General features: G+C 40.1%; 1 protein-coding gene across 1 annotated transcript in view; it reads right to left on the bottom strand.

The window, feature by feature from the left end:
* Positions 1-21,581, bottom strand: part of LOC114525803 — a 231,355-nt gene that overhangs the window by 2,728 nt on the left and 207,046 nt on the right. The window contains exons 31-42 of the mRNA XM_028547232.1: positions 6,448-6,542; positions 6,146-6,198; positions 5,842-5,981; positions 5,097-5,399; positions 4,651-4,947; positions 3,868-4,167; positions 3,283-3,588; positions 2,809-3,114; positions 2,020-2,328; positions 1,137-1,630; positions 565-659; positions 275-431 (exon numbers count right to left, since the gene is read on the bottom strand). Coding sequence (XP_028403033.1) covers positions 275-431; positions 565-659; positions 1,137-1,630; positions 2,020-2,328; positions 2,809-3,114; positions 3,283-3,588; positions 3,868-4,167; positions 4,651-4,947; positions 5,097-5,399; positions 5,842-5,981; positions 6,146-6,198; positions 6,448-6,542 — 2,855 coding nt within the window. The remainder of the gene's footprint in view (positions 1-274; positions 432-564; positions 660-1,136; positions 1,631-2,019; positions 2,329-2,808; positions 3,115-3,282; positions 3,589-3,867; positions 4,168-4,650; positions 4,948-5,096; positions 5,400-5,841; positions 5,982-6,145; positions 6,199-6,447; positions 6,543-21,581) is intronic.

Genomic DNA, 21,581 nt, shown 5'->3' with positions numbered 1-21,581 from the left:
GAAAAAATTATCCGAAAAATACTGTTGAATTTCAGCTAGATTGCTTCTCTTGAGAATAATTTCTCAGTCGTTCAGAATTCAGTCGTACAAAACTTGTTAGAATTACTGACAACTTCGAAACAACTTCGCAAAATCATTAACCGTCACTTCTTTCAATGCACCAAAAGTAGACCTGTGAGATGTCACTCCAGATTATGCGAGATCATATGAACAGTCGCCCTAGCTCAGTGAACTAGCTAGAGAGAAATACGCCAAAAAGGGTTTCTTGTATTACCTGTGCGCCATAGATTTTGTCTTCTTGAATAACCAGCACTGACGTAATCGAGGTGACGATCCCCCCCGTGACGATCGAGATAATCACGAGACCCATTAGAATCCAAGCCAAAGCAAACAGACGACCGGGCACAGTAACTGGACTGCGATCACCGTATCTGAAACAAATTACGAAGATTACTAAACATGCTGTTGATGTAATATCACCTGCCTCCAGGTAATTTTTTCAAGGATTAGGATTAAAGAAATGGACCTACCTAATAAAATTAGTAAAGAAATAAACTAACTTACCCAACGGTTGTCATGGAGATAAAAGCCCACCAAAATCCTTCTGGAACACCTTTCGTAAACGATTCTGGGAAATGATCGTTGTTTTGTTTACGTTCCTAAGAAAATAGATGAAAAACTGCGATCAAATTCACGTCAAAATAACATTTTCATAGGCCTATAGAGCGTTCGTTGAAGGAATTGTACAGTGACAGTCTACGTACGAAAAGATTCGCTTTTAACTTCACAATCGATAAAAAAACACTGGAATCACCAAACAACAGCACTAAATATTTTCAATTAATTTCCACTGACGTATAATTGAGAGATTGCTGAACAGATTCAGATTCAGTGAAAATCCAGGGAGGGGGACAACTGCCCCCTTTACCCCTTCGGCAAATCCTGCACGGCAATGTTCCACCGCCTCTGTTCAGTAATCTACCAACCTTTAAACTCTCAAAGCTTTTTTGCACATTTGACTATTGTCTCTACTATCTCAAATGAAGTAGAAAAAAGAAATAAGAAACTTTAACTGTTATCTCTGAGCATCTGAGCTGGACGGCAGATGAAATAGTTCAAACATTTCCAGCACTCACCAAGATCCAAATGATAATCCCAGCGATCCACGCGAAGAAAATCATCAACATAACCAACGGCATACACGCCACGGCCGCCTGGACAACCACTGTGGCAGTTGAGGGGACATTTTTGACGGTGAAGTACGCCGCACCGGGTGCATCCACAACAGAAATGTACGGAAACACTCCACCATAGGTCGTCATAAATCTATTACCCTGGACGGGAAAACTGACTTCGGCATTTCCGCCAATATCTGTTGAAACGGATTGTAAACTGTTTTTTTGATAACTGTTTCCTGATGAACGTCTTCTTCGACGTTTTTTGTCGCAACCCTCTTCGTAGCAAAACTCGGTTTTACCATGACCGTTTTCGCAAACACCACACATGTCGTCCAGAACTTGTTTGGCTACCATAAAGAAAATACCGCCGGGCGAATTGGGATTGCTGATGTTCGTGTAAGGAGGTAAAACCCACCAATTGGAGCGAAGGTACTTTGGACAGCGACATGTTTCTACAATAAAAATCGTGCTGTTTAGAAAGGCTTGTGCATGGTAGACAGAATTGTTGCAAGTACCAAGTTTAACATGAGCGTACAAAAAGTTCGAGTGACACATATCAATAGTCACATTCTGAATCTGACCACTTTACTGTGGCGATAACAGTGGCGTATCCAGTCTGACGATTTCATTTCGACCTAAGGCTGCGTTCCGGGTGCCCAGCGGCCAGCACTGTGTGCTCCTAACGTAATTTAAAAAATGCAAAATTCCGGCAATTTTTACATCAGATGATCTCACACAGATATGAGCAGAATCGATGCACAGAACGGTCTTTACTTCCACTTTAAACATTTTCTTGTTAAAAGAACGAATCCAAGAAACAGGGACAAAGGAGGGTACGTACCAGCAGCTGAGGCGTTGCTTTTCGAGCCATTCTTAGTGGTATAGCCAAAGATACTGATCTCGTAGGTAGAACCAGGGTCAAGGTCTTTGAGCACCGTTGAGTAACGATTTCCTCTCACTCTCTTCGACTGAACAACTCGTTTATCGGAAGGTATGACCTCTCCAGCCAAAACTGTTGCGGTGTATTCGACGTAGTAACCACGTAAGATGCCGTTATGATATTTAGCTGGGATTCTCGTCCATTCCAGCTCTATCTCTGTGATGTGTTTACGCGTAGACATTTTGATGTCTTCCGGGGGATATTCCGGACCTGAGATAAATCATACATGTATGTTATTGAGAGGATTCCTTACAGAGAGACTACTGTCTGCATGGCAAGTCATTCTTTGGTCGATTTTTATGGGGTCTGTCGCTGGTAGTCAAAAAACTGTTTTCTTTAACTTCGGATAACATTAAACTTTACCCTTTCTACTATACTAAGCAAGTTATTCTGAGCTAAAAGAAGTGCAGTCATAATCCATTATTCCAAGCAAAATTTTAGAAAAAAGGTATGAGAAAAAATACCGAAAACTGAAAATTCATACTCGGTCGACTTGTCATTGATATTACCTCGCTACCAGCCTTCGCTCCCGGGATGAGAGTTTTCTCGCTGGTCCAAATTACCTCAATTTCTCCCACTCGTGCAGGCTCATATTGTCAGCGGATAACTTACATAAAATTAAGTGCAGTACATAAAACGAAAAGCTTTTAATTTTTGGGATCACCTTTTCAGGGTTGAGCTAATTCTTACCGTCTTCCCCAGTGGAGTTTATGTGTCCTGGGGGATATCGCGGGCCTTCACCCTTTTTGTTCAAAGCGCTAACCCAAATGGTGTAGTTGGTAAACTTCTTCAGATCTTCGGCGTAGTAAGATCTTTCAGGATGTGGAATAATCTTGGACACGATCACATTACCAGGATTTTTAGTCTCAACGACGGTCAGTTTGTAACCAATCAGAATGCCGTGTGCAAAATTCGGTAGGACTGGATCCCATTCATACGACATACTGGTCGTTGTCAAGGCAACGCCGCGAATATTCTCAGGGTAACGGCTTGGAACTAAAAGTGAAATAACCATGGATTCATAGATTTTGAAAAACACCACCTTTCTCTATATTTAACGCTTTATCGCTTTATCCAGTGTATTTTGAGATCAGTGCTAATATAAAAATGCAATAACTATCCGTTTTCCACATTATTAAATACCCGTATGGTGTAAATACCAACCTTCTTCGTCTGTCTGAACGACGACGTTCAAGGTCACTCCAGTGCCAATCTTTGTATAACCACCAATGTATATATCATACCACCACCACCAGAACAGTCCAGTCAAGTGACACTCCAGATGATTTGGATCAGATATTGGGATCTCAATCATTTGTTGTTTTCTGCTCGTATCTGCAGCACGATAATAAACACGATATCCAAGAAGAGTTCCTTGATGGTTCTGGGGATCTATGGCCTCCCATTTGAGATAAATACTTGAGGAGCTGGTGTTTCTACCTTCGACCAGAGCGGGTGCTTTGGAAGGAGCTGGAAGAAAAGATATAATTTAGTAGGCAATACGTACCTAAAACTCTTTCTTTAAACAGACAGAAAGACAGAGGACATACGGACGAACGGACGGACGAAGGGACAGACCGACGGAGGAACAGACGAACAAAAAGAAAGACGGACAAAAGGACAGACGGACAAAAATACAGACGGATAGTAAACAATCTGAGAGACACACAGACAAGAACAAAGGAGGAGAAAGACGAAGGGACGGCCGGACACACAACAGACAAACGAACAGGAAGATTGATTACTCACTTGACTCTTCCGTAGTAATGGATATCGCTGTACATTCCGGGCCATTCCCAACACTCGTATAGGCCAGAACTTTGACTTGATATTCAGTAAGGAATTTCAGGCCGGTGATATTCACTTTTCTACTATCAGCGTCTTCCACATTTATCCACTTTACCGCTTCACCAGTAATCCCATATGACACCTTGTATCCTTTTATGATCCCATGTCTTGCGTTAGGTCTTACTTCGTCCCATGTGACAAGCACACCAACTGTGGACGTCATAGCTGTTGCATTCACATTCTGTGGGGGTTCACTCGGAACTATTAGGGATAAACCAATTTTAACGCACATTACATACTGCGAAACACACAAATTAAATTGCAAGTTTGTGAAGGGTATTTGAAAATATTAATCTACCATCACAACTAAGAAAGATGAAAATGGATCATTGGCAAATCATAGTATCGCCCCATGACAGACAGACAGGAAGACAGACGGACGGACGGACGGACGGACGGACGGACGGACGGACGGACAAACAAACAGACAGACAGATAGACAGACAGACAGACAGACAGACAGACAGACAGACAGACAGACAGACAGACAGACAGACAGACAGACAGACAGACAGACAGACAGACAGACAGACAGACAGACAGACAGACAGACATGAAAGACATGAAAGACAGACATGAAAGACAGACATGAAAGACAGACAGAGGGAGAAATAGATGAATAATAACATAGTAGGTGGATAAATGGACGATAAAAGGATAGACGAGTGGTGTATGACGACATACCATACTCCAAGGTGACAAAACTCGTACTAGCTTCTTCTCCACATCCGGGCGTTGTTTTGGCAGACACGTAGACATAATACTTCGTAAAATGATGCAAACCAGTAAGAACGGTCTGCAGTTGTTCAACGTCGGTGACATAATGAGTGTTACTGGTTGATGCACCTCTTGCTTTATATCTCACGCAGTAGCCTCGTTGAATGCCGTGCCAATATTCCGAGCTCACTGTGGTCCAGGATAAATTTAACGATTGAGATGTTGGAGACGAAATGTTCAATATTTTCGGTGCCACACTTGGAACTGAAAACAGATGTTAGCATATAGAATACAAAGTTTCAGCGAAAGAACGAGTTTAATTACAAAATAGACCTGCAAAGTGCGCATCATTTGTATACATTCTTTTAAACTTAATTTGTTTGTGAAATTATGCATTAAAAACGAAGCCATACCATCTTCCAGTGTAGTTTTTGTGACAGGTGCACTTGGGATACCATTTCCTTTCTCAGAGTAAGGGCAAATCACCATTCGATATTCGGTGAATTTCTTGAGCTCCTCCAAAGTCTTCGAAAGCTCGGTAGGGGCTACACCGATACTCCTGTACGCTTGCGCTGCCGTTTCTTTATAGAACAATACGTATCCAGTGAGAGTCGACGTGCTCGCTGTTTCAGCTGAGCTTGGCAATGCTGGCCATTCTGCTCTTATGCCAGTTGAACTCAACGGAGTTGCTTGCTGAACAAGTGGTGACGAGAACACTATAAGATAATGAAGTAAATGAATCGTACATTATTGCATTGGTAAGCATTTGACTACGGTACACATGGTTAGCATGAATGACCAGACGAGAGTTGTTTTCACTGGGATTGGTGAATTATGGCTGCTCGTTTTTCCGTAGAATTACCGAAAATTATCAATATGGACTGGTAAAGGAATGGTATAGCCGATGACGTATATACTCTAACTGGACACGCATCATACGGATTTCCGTGACCCGATGGTCACGGAAAGAACTGGGAACTATTTTCCCTTTCTACCAACAACGAATAAAACATCAACGTGTAAAACAACAGCAAGTTTAATTTAGTTGGGGTTATTCAAAATGGCCTCAATTGGCTTCACCTATTTATAGCAGATGCCTAAACCAGCCTTTGGTATAGATCAGTAGCAATAATTCTGATAAGCAGTCCAGAGACTTACCATTTGTTGAAGTCATGCTGTGTAGAACTGTTTCCGTTGCTGAATCCAGCAATTTATCTTGGAGAACAACCAGCTCATCACCGGCAAGCGACTGATATTTAAGATCCAATTTGCAATTCACTTTATTTCCCACTCCCGCGCTGAAATAAACGAGAGTTGATTGTGGGACATCCGTGCAAGAATTAGGATACTAAATTTTATCCAATCAGACAGCTTGACGTATATCACGTGATGAGTTAACACATCCTAGTTAACACATTGAAAGTTTCCTCTCAGCCCTAGTAACCGCGCGGGTGGCCCTTACCTGCACGATGTAAAAGTGATGTCCGGAGGATATGCCTCGTACACAGAACTGATCTATAAAAGAGTTAATGTTAGTGATATTCATTTTCCCACAACCACGTTATTGAAGGCTGTCCTGGATAGTTGGAAGGGTTTGAGCTTGGCTCATTTACAAACGACGAGCGCGAGGGCTGACATGGATCCTTGTTTATGATATTTAATGAAAAATCCAGGCCATACGCGGTACGTCAGCATAAAGACGAAGTGCTGTAAGTTTTAGAAATCCTATTTCACGTTTCCGGGTTCCTGAATGCGCACACTCACCATTCCCTTCACTGAGTTTTCGAATGCGGTCACGTCACTGTTATATTCAGTCATCGTTACGCTGTCGAAGGTCACATCCAGCAGAATGTTAGCAGCTAAAAGAGCGAAGCAAAAACACAGAGCTTAATAGACAAACCTATGATCTAGATACAAGAAGGAATGAAATCACCACAGCTAAAAACAGCATACCGAAATTGTGGGTACGAGGTTGGCTAATTTTGGTTGCAAAATGTCAAGTAGTACGGAAAATATGGCCATGGAAAGTAGCCATTTTTGTATACTTTTTTACTACGGCCAGAAGTGTGCAACGAAATTAGTTAAACTGACAGCGTAATAGAGGAAAATAGGAAGTAGACATAAGACTCTAAAATCTTGCGGCTTCAAGTTTCAAAACTCATAGACATAGGGCTTTGTATTTGAAAACCTCATTCCAGAACGCAGTCTAATAATGCATCGACTTACGCGAACAAGGAAACGTGTTGCAATTATTGGCCTCATAGGAAGGACCAGTGCAGTTCTTTCCACCATTCATCGGGGTTGGGTTGGTACACGAACGTTTCCTATCCGAGGTACCAGTTCCACAAGGTTTGTTACAGAACATCCAGGGACCCCAATTAGTGTAGCCTCCGTCAACTACGAGAAATGGAATCATCATAAACCAATAATAAACCAATACATGTTGCAAATTTGGTGGTATATTTTCCTGACGGAAAACAAAGAAATTTGACCAACTTTTTATCATTATGAATTGTTAAGAGAGTCACACCCCTTTCCCAGAGCCCTGGTTACCACGCCCCTGAGTGCAAGGATAAAGCCACTTACTAGGACAATGATGTGTGTTGCAGTAGTTTAAGTCATGGCCCGGTCCTTTACAGGGTGAACCACCATGAGCTGGACTTGGATTGTTACATGATCTGCCTCGTTCTCGAGTTCCGTTTCCACACTCCTTGGTACAATTTGTCCAAGATGACCACTCGCTATAGTTTCCATGAACTATTTTAAATATCAACAATATGAATTTATTAACAAAGTTAATCTTAACCCTATACTGTAAGTCCCAACACTAATCCCAACACTAATCATTGAAAAAACATTTTTTGAATGCCCTCGAAAAGTATATTCAGTAGGCTTAAGCAGTGGACTCTATAAAAATTGGAACGATAACAGACGGTTATTAGGCCGCCATCTTTGAAGCCGAATTAGGTGCCAGTCTCTTCCTATTGTTTTGTCGGCGCGATAGTTGCCCGTAAAGACAAAAACGATAGAAATAGACTGGAACCCAAATTAGTTTCAAATCCGCTTCAAAGATGGCAACGGAGTTATCGTTCTGGTTTTGATAAAGCTCGCTGGTTATAGCTGCCACCAAATAAGGCCAAAAAAGAGACTGAATTTACTACGTATACACACGACAGTTGGAAATCTCCTGATCTTACCTGGACAAGGATGGATATTGCAATCTTGTGATTGTGTTCCATCCCCTTTGCATCCCGGAGCCCCAGGGCCCGGAGGGGGGTTATTACATAACCTGTAGCGGCTCTCATGTCCTCCACCACACGCTTCTGTACAGGGGGCCCACCACGCCCAATCTGTCCACTCGGCCGGGGGAGGATCTGAAAGGAAAGCAATTTGACTGTTTAAACATGTGCTAAAAATTATGGTGTTCGAATTCTTTAGCTGTTACGGAGCAGAGGGGCTAAATTATGAATAGACAGATATTATCTGGAAAAATTTATTTTGAATAGTTGTATAATATACATTTATTGTATAGTATGTATAGTACTTTCTTAAAAAGAAATTAAAACGTTGTACCAATTAGTATTATTATTTTGAATAAATAATAATTATTTATTCAAAAATGAATGTTAGTAATAATATTATAAATAAACAACAACTAAAATTATGTACAAATTAGTATTATTATTGAAGACCAGAATCAAGAAGGAATACCTGGACACTCGATGTAATCGTATTCATTGCAAGGCATGACTTCGATATCATGACCTATGCAATAATTTCCACCATTTCTCTGAACTGGATTGTTACAAACTCTGGTTCTAACTTCTTCCTGGTGACCGCATGTTTTACTGCACGGAGACCAATCAGTCCACATGGACCAACCTCCGTTCACTGCAAAATGCCAAAAATTATTATATGGAGACAACTTCCTAATGAGACTACACGAATGTGGTGCGAGATTGGACCAACTATCGCGCGACACAAGCTTCCTCAGTCTAAGAAGATAATATTATGTATAATGATTTTTTCAATCTAAACGAACACAATTTTCGACACACTTTGGTGAAAATTTTTTAAAAGTGTGCAAAATGACAGTTAAATTGCTTACGTACTCACTGGAATACAAACGCTTGATATAAGGTCACTGACTACGAGTCTCTCCTCGTTCAAATTTTGCTCATTCCGTAAACAAACTGTGATTAATGCACGTCCATAACATAGAATTTGGACGATAATAGATTTGGCATTATTCTGTCACAATACGGGATTACAATAAAGCTCCGAGCGGAATTAGTACTCTCGCAAAGCGCTGGTCGATGATGTATAAAGCTATATATATCCTATGGCCACATAATATACATTCTAGCGCTTAAGGTAAATTATTTCAGCTAAAATCAGAAAGATAATAGGAATGGATGCATAACTCTTTTACCTGGGCAAAGTTGTGTTTCACAGCTCATCGTGGCGTTAGTAGGACTCTGACATGAATCTTTCTCCTCCAGGATACATTCTCGTGTTTTGTGCATCACACCCTCACACCCAGACGAGCAAGCTTCCCAACTTGTCCAGGTGGAGAAGTTAACATCGTCTAAAGAGAAACATGAACCGCATTTAGTAATTTTGAATGGACCCGCAATGATAGGCGTATGCAGTTGAAGTAACCTTAGTCACAAGTGGTGAAATAGTTTGAGATATTTTAAAAAAATTGGACGAGCCGCCAGCTAAGAGGTTTCACCACTGGCGGTGTTGGTAGTGTAAAGAATACAAATCCATCTCCCCTCATGGTTCAATAAATGAAATCTCCCTTACCTGCGCAGTTAGCTGCATTTTCACATTCTTTCATCTCGTAGAGTGGTCCCAGACAATCGCTCCCACCAAACAATGGTGAAGGATTGGTACAATTGCGATATCTGGAACGTGTTCCAAATCCACACGAAGTCGTACAGGCTGACCAATCTGTCCACGGAGTGAAGTTTCCGTTCACTGCAAAGAAGGATATTGGCATTTAGGAACCAGCGAGTTTTACTTTTACGGAGTACTTCCTGTCAGTATTTGCATATCCCTTCAGCTAATAGTCTTGAAATTCCTACATCAAGTTGAAATGTTTATCAACTTTTTTCACAGTCACACAAACATGAAGGGCAGTGGGAAAATATTTTTATATAATCATAAAAAGGAAGAACTTTTACAGACCGCTGCTAATTTAATTTACCTAAACTACAGGCTTGAAGTATATAAGCTTGAAGCTTTGTTTCCAGTTAGGAAAATTATTCTCCGGACCTAATCGGACAGAAACGTTTCTTTTATCCACGTGTTCTCAGTCAACACCAAAACTAATTGTTTTAAGCACAAAATAAACCATACTGTTCGACCCAGTTTCGAAGGATAATTTTCTTGACTGGAAACCAACCCTTACCTCTAGCATTTATATTAGAACAGAAATTGAATGTTGGTTTCCTCCTAATTTCATTTAAAATTTCCTTGCAAAAACCCCCTCATATTTTTTCGACTAGTAAACTTTATAATTTTCAAGCTTTTCAAGGATACAAAATTCCGTACCTGCGCATGGTTCATTATAACACTTTATGCTTTGTATTGTTGGAGCGGTGCAGTATGCTTCTTCCTGTGGTGGATAATTAGGTACAATGGTGCAAAAACGGGTTCTGCTATATCTTCCTTCGCCACATGAAACACTACATGATCCCCAGTTACCCCACTGCGAAAACTGGTCGTCTCCTGCAAGAAAACCATTCTTTGATGAGAAACGTTTAGACTCAAAAGGTATAACCTCAAAAGCAAGCTCTTGGAATTTGACTATTACGTTCAACCAAGTTATATGTTACTCAAAGAATGGTAGTTCAACTTTAAAAGGAATGCACTAACTCTACTTGGTTAGTGGAGATTGAACGAAGCGATGTTTTTGAGGTTTTGGAATGAGCATGTAACATGATTCTGGCGGAGGTTAAGTCATTTCGCCGATAGCATGTGCTTGTGTGGTCTCCTAATCAGTATCAGTAGTTATCAATAGTCGTATATGATTCTTATCTTGACGTATGAAAAAGATTTATGACGCCACTCTTTCTGTTCATTAGTTCATGACGACGTCTAAAACGTGACATCTTCACACGCATCTATTCGAATACATACATACACCAGCATTCGAATCGATACGATTAATCGCATCGTGTAGATAGGCCTTAAGACTTATTTTGCGGAAACAAACCTGGACAATCCACTGGCATAACACAATCAGAGTAGTCATGAGAATTTTCAAAACAGTCGAGGCCTCCATAAGATGGTACGGGATTTGTACATGTACGAGATCGTTCTTTCACTCCAGAACCACAGGACGCGCTGCATAAACCCCAGTTCGACCACGACGCCCAATTTCCATGCACTAGAAGTAGAAATTTGTACCGTAATTCGGTTATGTGCCCAAACGGACGTATAGTCAGAAAATTGTCATAAATTGTGCAAATTAAAATCAGTTGCGATATTAAATATTTAATATAAGAATTGAGTAAGGGTTTTATGTGTGCAATGTAAGGTTAAAAATATGAAATTTTCTTCTCCAATTATATTGAAATCTCGCGAATTCTAGCCAAGAAATGTTTGTTATGCATCATTAAAATATTGAAATGCCAAAATAATAAAATCTAAATGCTTAACAGTTAAAAAAGTTTCAGGTTTCACCATTTGGAAAGAAAATAGCGACTCCTAAAGAGGTCTAAACGACGAAACTAGTAAATCGAACTAGTAACTTGAAAATCTTGTAACTTTTAAACATTTAGTATTTTAAGATTTAAACATTTTAATGAAAGAGCGTGCCGGCAGAGAATTATGCCTTTGTTTAACAAACACAGAACGGAACCAACCTGGGCATAGTCCTTTATCACAAGGTTTACTTTGACTGGATTCTGCAGTACATAGCCTGGGATCCAAACTATCTTTACATTTTCTTGTTCTGATATGCGCACCTTTACCACAAGTTTGAGTACATAGTGTCCACTGTGACCATTCATCATAACCTGCTTCACCTGACGAAAAGATTGTGGGAATTCATTAAAAAATCCCACAGGCTCAAAGCACGTATCCAGGAGAAAGCTAACTGTGCAGAAAGGTTTTAGCTGCATGCGTGATCAGTTTGTTGTAAATCAACAAGCAGCGACAGTGCGATGGATTTGGTGAAGTGGGAAACTCTTTCAAACAGACATGAATATCATATAAGGTCTTGTTACATCATACAATACAGTAACTTCCAGTGCTTCCACTGACAATCACAAGTGGGGCAGTGGTCTGATATAATATATCTATATTATTAATTCCTTTTAAAAAAGTTCTTTGTTTCTCTCTTTTGTCATTGCCATCCCCCTATGAGGCCAGTCAATGACATATGCAAATACGTTGTGAAAGCCCTGGTCACTCCCAAATCTAGTTGAAAACACTTCATAATGAATCCAGCCGGGGGGGGGGGAAAGGTCAGAGCATGCGTTGGGGTGCACGCACCAGTTACCATGGATATTAGAAATGTCTGTTTTTTTCCCACAATAATAAAAATGCGATGATAAAAATCACCTCGATCCTCAAGGAAAAGAATCTAAACTAATACACGAATGCATTTTAAAACTAAAAAAAAATCGAATACGTTTACTATGTTAATCCTGTAACACACCTGAGCATGGAGTGTTATGCTGACAATCCTGGACATCTAAGCTTGGTCCAGAACATCCAGCCCCGTTATATGCAGGCTCGGGGTTAGTACAGGTTCTCGAACGATTTCGAAGACCAGAACCACAGAATCCACTACAAGACGACCACGACAACCACTCTGTATAATTACCATCAACTGGAAACAATGGGTTAATGGTAAGTTTTATAGCTATACCAAATGGATTATTAGTGGTTTTTAATTACTATTTTTTTGTGATGATTTTCCGATTTAACCCTCCCCCGGGCAAGCAAAAAATATTTAATGCCAATAGGAATAGTAAAGCCTGTCGCACACGAGAGCTATATTAGCTGAGCCAAAGACCTTAGACCTCGCGAGGCTGTTAGCTCAGTACGTTTCTCTCGTGTGCGGATAGTTTTCTTTAGGAATTCGACGATGGTCGAATATACCGTTTTCCGGGCCTTATTCGACCATGGTCGAGTATACCGTTTTCAGCCTTATTCGACCATGGTCGAGTATACCATTTTCAGCCTTATTCAACCATGGTCGAGTATACCGTTTTCCGGGCCTTATTCAACCATGGTCGAGTATACCGTTTTCCGGGCCTTATTCAACCATGGTCGAGTATACCGTTTTCCGGGCCTTATTCAACCATGGTCGAGTATACCGTTTTCCGGGCCTTATTCAACCATGGTCGAGTATACCGTTTTCCGGGCCTTATTCAACCATGGTCGAGTATACCGTTTTCCGGGCCTTATTCAACTATGGTCGAGTATACCGTTTTCCGGGCCTTATTCAACCATGGTCGAGTATACCGTTTTCCGGGCCTTATTCGACCATGGTCGAGTATACCATTTTCAGCCTTATTCAACCATGGTCGAGTATACCGTTTTCCGGGCCTTATTCGACCATGGTCGAGTATACCGTTTTCCGGGCCTTATTCAACCATGGTCGAGTATACCGTTTTCCGGGCCTTATTCAACCATGGTCGAGTATACCGTTTTCCGGGCCTTATTCAACCATGGTCGAGTATACCGTTTTCCGGGCCTTATTCAACCATGGTCGAGTATACCGTTTTCCGGGCCTTATTCAACTATGGTCGAGTATACCGTTTTCCGGGCTTTATTCAACCATGGTCGAGTATACCGTTTTCCGGGCCTTATTCGACCATGGTCGAGTATACCGTTTTCCGGGCCTTATTCGACCATGGTCGAGTATACCGTTTTCCGGGCCTTATTCGACCATGGTCGAGTATACCGTTTTCAGCCTTATTTGACCATGGTCAAGTATACCGTTTTCCGGGCCTTATACGACCATGGTCAAGTATACCGTTTTCCGGGCCTTATACGACCATGGTCAAGTATACCGTTTTCCGGGCCTTATACGACCATGGTCAAGTATACCGTTTTCAGCCTTATTCGACCATGGTCAAGTATACCGTTTTCAGCCTTATTTGATCATGGTCAAGTATACCGTTTTCAGCCATATTTGATCATGGTCAAATATACCGTTTTCAACCTTATACGACCATGGTCAAGTATACCGTTTTCAGCCTTATTTGACCATGGTCAAGTATACCGTTTTCAGCCTTATTTGACCATGGTCAAGTATACCGTTTTCAGCCTTATTGACCATGGTCAAGTATACCGTTTTCAGCCTTATTTGACCATGGTCAAGTATACCGTTTTCAGCCTTATTTGACCATGGTCAAGTATACCGTTTTCAGCCTTATTTGACCATGGTCAAGTATACCGTTTTCAGCCTTATTTGACCATGGTCAAGTATACCGTTTTCAGCCTTATTCGACCATGGTCAAGTATACCGTTTTCAGCCATATTTGATCATGGTCAAGTATACCGTTTTCAGCCATATTTGATCATGGTCAAGTATACCGTTTTCAGCCTTATTTGACCATGGTCAAGTATACCGTTTTCAGCCTTATTTGATCATGGTCGAGTATACCGTTTTCCCCATTTTCCGGTATCCTGTCGGTACCGAGAAGAACAGCTAGCCATTCATAAATACATAAACAGAAACGGCAGCTACAAATTTGCAAACTTTGTAAGTCGTGGTCGGGCTTTTATACAACAGGCAGCAGATTTTTACCTAAATAATTTACTCCGTAAAGAAAAAAGAATCATCCATATCTTACCAGGACATGGTCCGGAATCACAAGTGATATTCTGGTAAGATGTTCCATTACAAGTAACCTTGGTTTCGTCCGTGCACTCTCTTCTGCGAACACTCTCACCGAGTGAACATTGGGAGTCACATGCAGACCACTGGGACCAGATTGTAAACCCAGATTCATCTATAATAGCGACAAATATAAACAATGTTGTAACATTGTGGAAAACAAAACACATCACGGTTGAGGTGATGCCCAGATTACACCCCATTTGGTTTTAGAGACGACTACCGCTGAGGGGAGTTTGAACACACCAATCAACCACCAAAAGTCCATCTCAGGATTCTCAAGCATCCAACAGACGCTTATGAGGGTCACTATAAAGGCTAGTTTCCACTCAGGAAAATTCTCCTTTGGATCGGAACGGACAGGAAAATTTCCTTTGTCGGTGAGTTCTCAGGCGGCGTTTATACAAAGGAAACTTTCCTGTCCTGTACGATCTAAAGGAGAATTTTCCTGAGTGGAAACCAGCCTTAACTATATGTCACTGTGTCACCCATAGAAATAATAGATATGTCTATTATTTCTATGGTGTCACTCTATGGTACGATAGATTAAAATTTTGTGTTCTTTTCGCATACAAGCAATTTATAATTTCGTAAAGTATAAATGTGTACTTACGTGAGCAAATTTTTGGCATTGAGCAAAATCGTTCTTCCTCGCTCAAACCTAAGCAATCTCTTCCTCCAAGAGCCGGCTCGGGATTGGTACATTTTCGCGTCCGACGAATTTGGCCTGAGCCACAAGCTACTGAACATTGCGACCACTGCGTCCATTCTGTGAAGTTTCCATCGACTACAAAGAAAAAGTCTGTGACAACTGGAAGTCAGGGAAATGACTGGGTTGAGACATTTACGCGAATGGAAGTGAACGAAATGAAATTAAATGTAAACGATTGGAAAAACGACGCATTATTCAAACGTACTGGGCACTATTGTTGGAGCCACGGTGGCTGATACAGGAGGGGCAATTTTGCTTGGTCCTAATAGGGCGATGGTTTTAGCTGCAGAGACGAACGTTGGTGAAGGTTGCGGCAAAATTGTAGGATTCGAGGCGCCGGTCCCGGGAGGTGATGCTTGACCAGCGTTTTTCGGCCATTTTCCGCCAGAATTGTCGCCAGAACTTTTGCCAGCACTTTGTGTAGCAGTTGGGCGGATTGAGGTACGTGAAGCTTCCACTAACAAATTGAAAAATTTCTTCAACATGAACATGAAAATTACCCTATTAAAACGTATTAAAACATTTATTCTGCGACAATAGTGGTTACACATTTGCGCACGTTTTGCAAATTTAATTCGTTTATATATTTTAGTGGTATTTTTACCACAATATTCACACGAGTCTGTTTTAAAACAAAAAACTGATTGTAAAATATAACCAAATAAAGGTCGACCCAGACCGGAAGCGATGCGGATTTTCAGTTTTCAGAAGCACGTAAATTAATTTCTGGAAGCAAAATTTGGAATCTATGGACGCTAGAGCACTTAAAATGTATTATTGTTAAGTAATCTACAAGAATATTATGATATTTGCTTTTGGAAAATCAAAAACTTTGACTGAATCGCACCGCGTTGCCAAATCGCGTTCGGTCTGTGTGGGCTTAATTCACGCCGTTTGGTATTTTCCAAGCACCAAATGCTGTTCAAAACTTAGTCCACTACATTATCTGAAGAATAAATCTAATATAAACGAACTTGGGTGGTACGCCGAAAGGATTTCATGTTTTGAACGTTTCCCCGCCAAAGCATACGCTATGTATTATGAAAAATCTCCTCTTAACTGAAACAATTTGATGAATTTTCTCTTTGCATGCGTCAGATTGTTCAAAATTTAGATTATGACAGGCTGACAGCGATTTTTGCGTAGATTTTTAGAATCTATTTTGGACAGGAAGGAGTATTGGCGAAAATGGATTTTTAGACTTTCCAACGTAAATATTCGACAATACCTTTGCAGATACCAGAAACCTTTTTAAAGCCTTCTTTACATTTGCAAGTCCAGGATGTCGATTCATTACAGTAGGTGCTGTTTTTATCACAATCTTCACATGGATCTATTGTAAAACAACAACAAACCTATATCAAATATCACCAAAGAATGCTTGCGTTTCCTTTCATTTGCTCTTTCGTGAAAAAACGAAAGAAGCGACTTTAGAAGTTACTCAAATACAGGCTGTTAGTATAATGGGGAAAAGTAGGTATTGATATTCTAAAACGGTAAAAGAGTGTAAAAAAATCCTTTAAAAGAGGAGAAGCTTGAACGCGCAGACAAAAACATTGGAAAGAGGCACGCGCTGGTCAGCCTAGTACCCAGGCGCTTTAATGCTCAAACATTAAGAATTTTCAAGACAGACAGTCACAAGGAACACATACCATAGGGGCAGCCAAAGAAATCAACTCGCATACAAATGTGATTTTCCCATTCTTCTGGAATAATCCTCAACATCTTCGCAGTGAATGCTTTTTCGAAGAAGTGAACTTGTGGCGTGTCCGCGTCATAATTTCCTGAGATAGACTTGAAAGAAACGACCACTTTCAAAGGGATTCAAAGTAGAATCACGGATTGTTTAAAAGGGAAAAATATGGTAAAAAAATGAAAGTTTAAAAGTGTAGTGACTATTATATGAAACAAACAAACAAGAAACAAACAAAAAACAAACCAAATAAAAAAACAAACCAAATAAAAAAAACAAACCAAATAAAAAACAAACCAAATAAAAAACAAACCAACTAAAAACTAAAAAAACAAACTAAATAAAAAACAAACCAAATAAAAAAAACCAAATAAAAAAACAAACTAAATAAAAAACAAACCAAATAAAAAACAAACCAAATAAAAACAAACCGACAACCTTGACCGGGTTATCGTTTATATACTTACTTGTGTTTCATTCGTAATGTTAACTTGTTTCCAATTTTTTCCATCTAAACTGTGCTTCAGATTATATGATTTCACCCAAGCAAACTCATTATTAACAGAGGGTGATCCTTTCGTGGCAAGAACATTGATGCGGTAAAGTTCAGGCAGCCCAATTTGTAAATATTCGTCAGTCGAGTTGCTATTCTGACTACACCAGCCTGAGCTATTCCATCTAGCTTTGTGTGGCTCGAAACCCAACATTGACGTCTTCGCGGTAAAGATATTGTCGGGCATTGCCGTAGTATTTACCAAAACAAAATGAGTCAAAGTTTCTAGAAATAAAACAGCAGCGTATAAGCCGGATGTGCTGCAGTAGAAAAATCTCAATATTAAAGCGCCTGTATTAGAGAGATGTCTGTCTGTATTAGAGAGGCGTCTTTGTTTAAGATGTCTGTCTGTAGTGGAGATGTCAATCTGTATTAGAGATGTCAGTCTGTATTAGAGAGGCGTCTGTATTAGAGATGTCGGTCTGTAGTAGAGATGTCTGTCTGTAGTAGAGAGGCGTCTGTATTAGAGAGGCGTCTGTATTAGAGATGTCAGTCTGTAGTAGAGATGTCAGTCTGTATTAGAGATGTCTGTCTGTAGTAGAGATGTCTGTCTGTAGTAGAGATGTCAGTCTATATTAGAGATGTCTGTCTGTATTTGAGAGGCGTCTGTATTAGAGAGGCGTCTGTATTAGAGATGTCTGTCTGTATTAGGGATATCAGTCTGCATTAGAGAGGCATCTGACTGTATTAAAGAGGCGTCTGTATTAGAGATGTCAGTCTGTATTAGGGATATCAGTCTGCATTAGAGAAGCGCCTGTCTGTATTAAAGAGGCGTCTGCCTGTAGTAAACCCGAGGGAACATTTGAAAAACAATTGACCGAAATTTCATGCTTTAAGCTGTTCGTATTCGAAAGGAACCGGGGCGAGTTGTATAAAGACCGGATAGCGCTATCCACCGGATAGTGTTTTTTCCAATCGCTTTAAAATCGCCCGTTGTTGGCTGAGACTTTAATGAAATCTTAGTATTCCTAAATTAAGGATCTTCTTTAATAATTATTGGTTCCTAAACTGAAAAATTATTGCTTTCAAGTATTTTTAGACAGGTTGAAAAAATCACTCTCCAGCTTTCGTACAACCGGTTCCAGATAACTAACAGGTGACTGTATCCATTTATGCCCGTACCAGAGTATCTTTGTCTAAAGGCTCGTTTACACTTGCGATTTTTGCTGCGATTTTCTCCTTTCGATAGATGTGAACGAGTAATTAGTTACGAATGTTCTGATGTATAAGAGCTCTTATTTGAACTTCAGTAACTAATTCACTCACTCCATCTATCAAAAGAGGAAAATCGCACATAAAATCGCAGCAAAAGTTGCAAGTGTATACATATACTGATATCATATTCGATTACTTCACTGGATTACCTTCATTTATTCCAAATAACTCCAATCTCGTGCACTTGTATTTTTCACTTCCACGTGGCCTTAACAAAAAGTTCAACGCGGGAATATATTCTTCAAAGTAATTTTCCTTGGCAGTGGTACCGTCGGAGTTTCCAGGAAATGCCGTCCATTTTCGGCCGGTTTTAACCTTGTAGGATTTCACCCAAGAACCCCAGCCTGGGTCTGGATGTCCTTTAGTTACCATAGCAATCACCAGAGTTAAACTAGAAAAAGTGATTGTTAGTGTTGCGTTCGCACCTTTTTCCGCGCACCAGGCACCATTTTTATTGCCCAATCGAATCTCTTTTGGTTCTTGGCCCGAGATGTATTCGAGAGACTTGATACGGTTATCAGGAACTCTGTCACTGCTCGAGACACCCAGAGATGGGAGACAACCAGACAACTTTATCGCTACAAGAAAAGCAGAATATTTCTCTAGTCATGCATAAAAAGTCGTGCACTTTCTCCTGCATAGATTACATAAACTCAATATTTCACACCACCCTTTCCCGAAGCTACCTTTTGTAATGTCAAAATGATTTTCGCGGGCGGAACGGGTGGGAGTTGCTGCCTGCAAGTTCTTCCGTCCGCCCGCTACCAATTTAACGAGGTTCAAATTTTACTACCTACAAGAGTTTGACGCGTGTATCAGCCAACCAGAATGCGCATTCAATTTCCGGGATTGCAAGAATGTCGTGGTTTTCGACTGGCAATCTTTAACTAACGATTATTTGCTTATTTCCAGCCATTATTAAGACTCATAAAACGATATCGTAAGAAAGCTTAAAAACTTTTCTTTCTTGCTATTCAAAAAAGTAAATTGTGGGACTCAATATTCGGTTACAGTCGTGAGGTATAATTTCTCGGGGTACAGTATATTTTTTTATACTCGGGGTATATTTTCCCATAGGTCGTGTATTTTGTAGTGAAAACGTTCAAAACATAAAATCTTCTATTTTAACTTTGTTATTTAGATTATGTAGTGGTGTAAGTCTTGAAAAACACAGCAACGTTGTTGCAAAACTCCAAGCAACAAGAGTTTTTCAAAATACAATGCAGCTATCGACAATGTTATAAATGTCAACGCCATTATCACTGAAATAAATACAAACGTTGCTTCGATTAAAGTGTCATTTTAGATTATACCTTCTGATGCTTTTCAGGTTTGTAAAAAGTTTTATTGTTACAAATTTTATTTATCGACCATTTACCGAGCCCCAGTGTAAAATGAATGTAACTTAAAAACAAACTCACCAAGCTCACAAAACTGGCCTTCAAAACTCCATGGACAGTGGCAAAGAAAGCCATGTACATCACTTCCTTGGCAAGTTCCTCCGTTCAGGCAAGGCTTACTTTCCGCACAGAAATCTGAAAAGAAATGATATCTTTACTCCCTGCCTGACTGCCTGCCAACCAGCTGATATATGATCATGACGTCATTAAGGCGCCTCGACAAAACTGAGCCATCATGCGCCTGGAGTAATTTGTCCCCGTCCTTTCTTCTAATAGTATAAAGGGCGCAAAAGGAAGATTCTAATTTAAAAATAAATGAAAGGAGTAATAGTTCAGCTTTGCCGAGGATCTGGCTTCTGATTGGTTGATTGTTGTATTGAGATCTGAAGATGGCACACTGTTTAAGGGCGGGTTGTGTGATGACTATAGACCAGGGGCCAGTTGTTCAAAGGTAGGTTAGCGCTAAGCCTGGGTTAAATTTCAATTTATGTGCTTCTGAACCACTGTTCGTTTGAAAACTTTAGAAGATATGACTTCTATCGGTGCAGTAAATATTTATGAGAAACGATATTCAACTTTGTAAACAAGCTATTAAAAAATTAATGTAAAGATTTGCTTTAACCCAGGGTTAAGCTAACCGGACAGTGAGATATCAAACTTTAAAAGCAAATAAATTAGAAATACGTGTGTTATTAGACACACCCAAATACAAAACTGTTCATATAATAGGCTAAGTAACCTGATGGTTATTTCTTAAAGTGCACGTTTTCCCGTCCTAGCCGGAAACAGTCTAATCTTTAAGATTATCTTTAGTCTAATCTTCAAGATAAGGATTATTCCAAGTTTAAGAAATTTTATCACAGCCCAAAAGCGCGAGAAATGTGTGTATAGTGTATGAATACTAAATACATGGTGAATGTCGTAAAAATCTCCGTTATTTATCACGGTGCAAATCGTATTGATATCATTGCATGCACTTTGCAATAATCCCCACTTCAAGATGAATACTTGCCGAAAAAACTTCAAGTTAATCTTACCGTAAGGACAGGCTTTGATGTCGACGCGAGCACATTTGCCATAATTCGGATCAGACTGAAAGTCATGGAATTGTAATTTAACTGTTAACGCTGGACGAGGTTCGAAGTAATGGTAGATCGCATCACCTGGTTTATGTGGGCCACGTAATTCCTGAAAGCATGAATCGAATTGGAGTTAATAAGAGGCGCACATCAAACAATTTTTGAGGCAGAGGACGGGGGGGGGAGTTTGTCAAGTGGAGGGGGGTAATACCGACGGACGTGAACATATGGATATTAAAATGTGAAAAAGAAGGAATTTCGTATCAGTACAACAAGAAACTGCCATTTTAACATTTCTAGAAATAACTTAATGTTAGGGCATTTTTCTTTCATTGGTACAGAATTTCTTTCAGATATACATTTTTTTCCCGTCAATTTGAC

Source organism: Dendronephthya gigantea, unplaced genomic scaffold (genome assembly GCF_004324835.1).
Source record: "Dendronephthya gigantea isolate DGI-Jeju-01 unplaced genomic scaffold, DenGig_1.0 000035F, whole genome shotgun sequence".
NCBI lineage: Eukaryota > Metazoa > Cnidaria > Anthozoa > Malacalcyonacea > Nephtheidae > Dendronephthya > Dendronephthya gigantea.
This window is presented reverse-complemented; position numbering and strand designations above follow the sequence as displayed.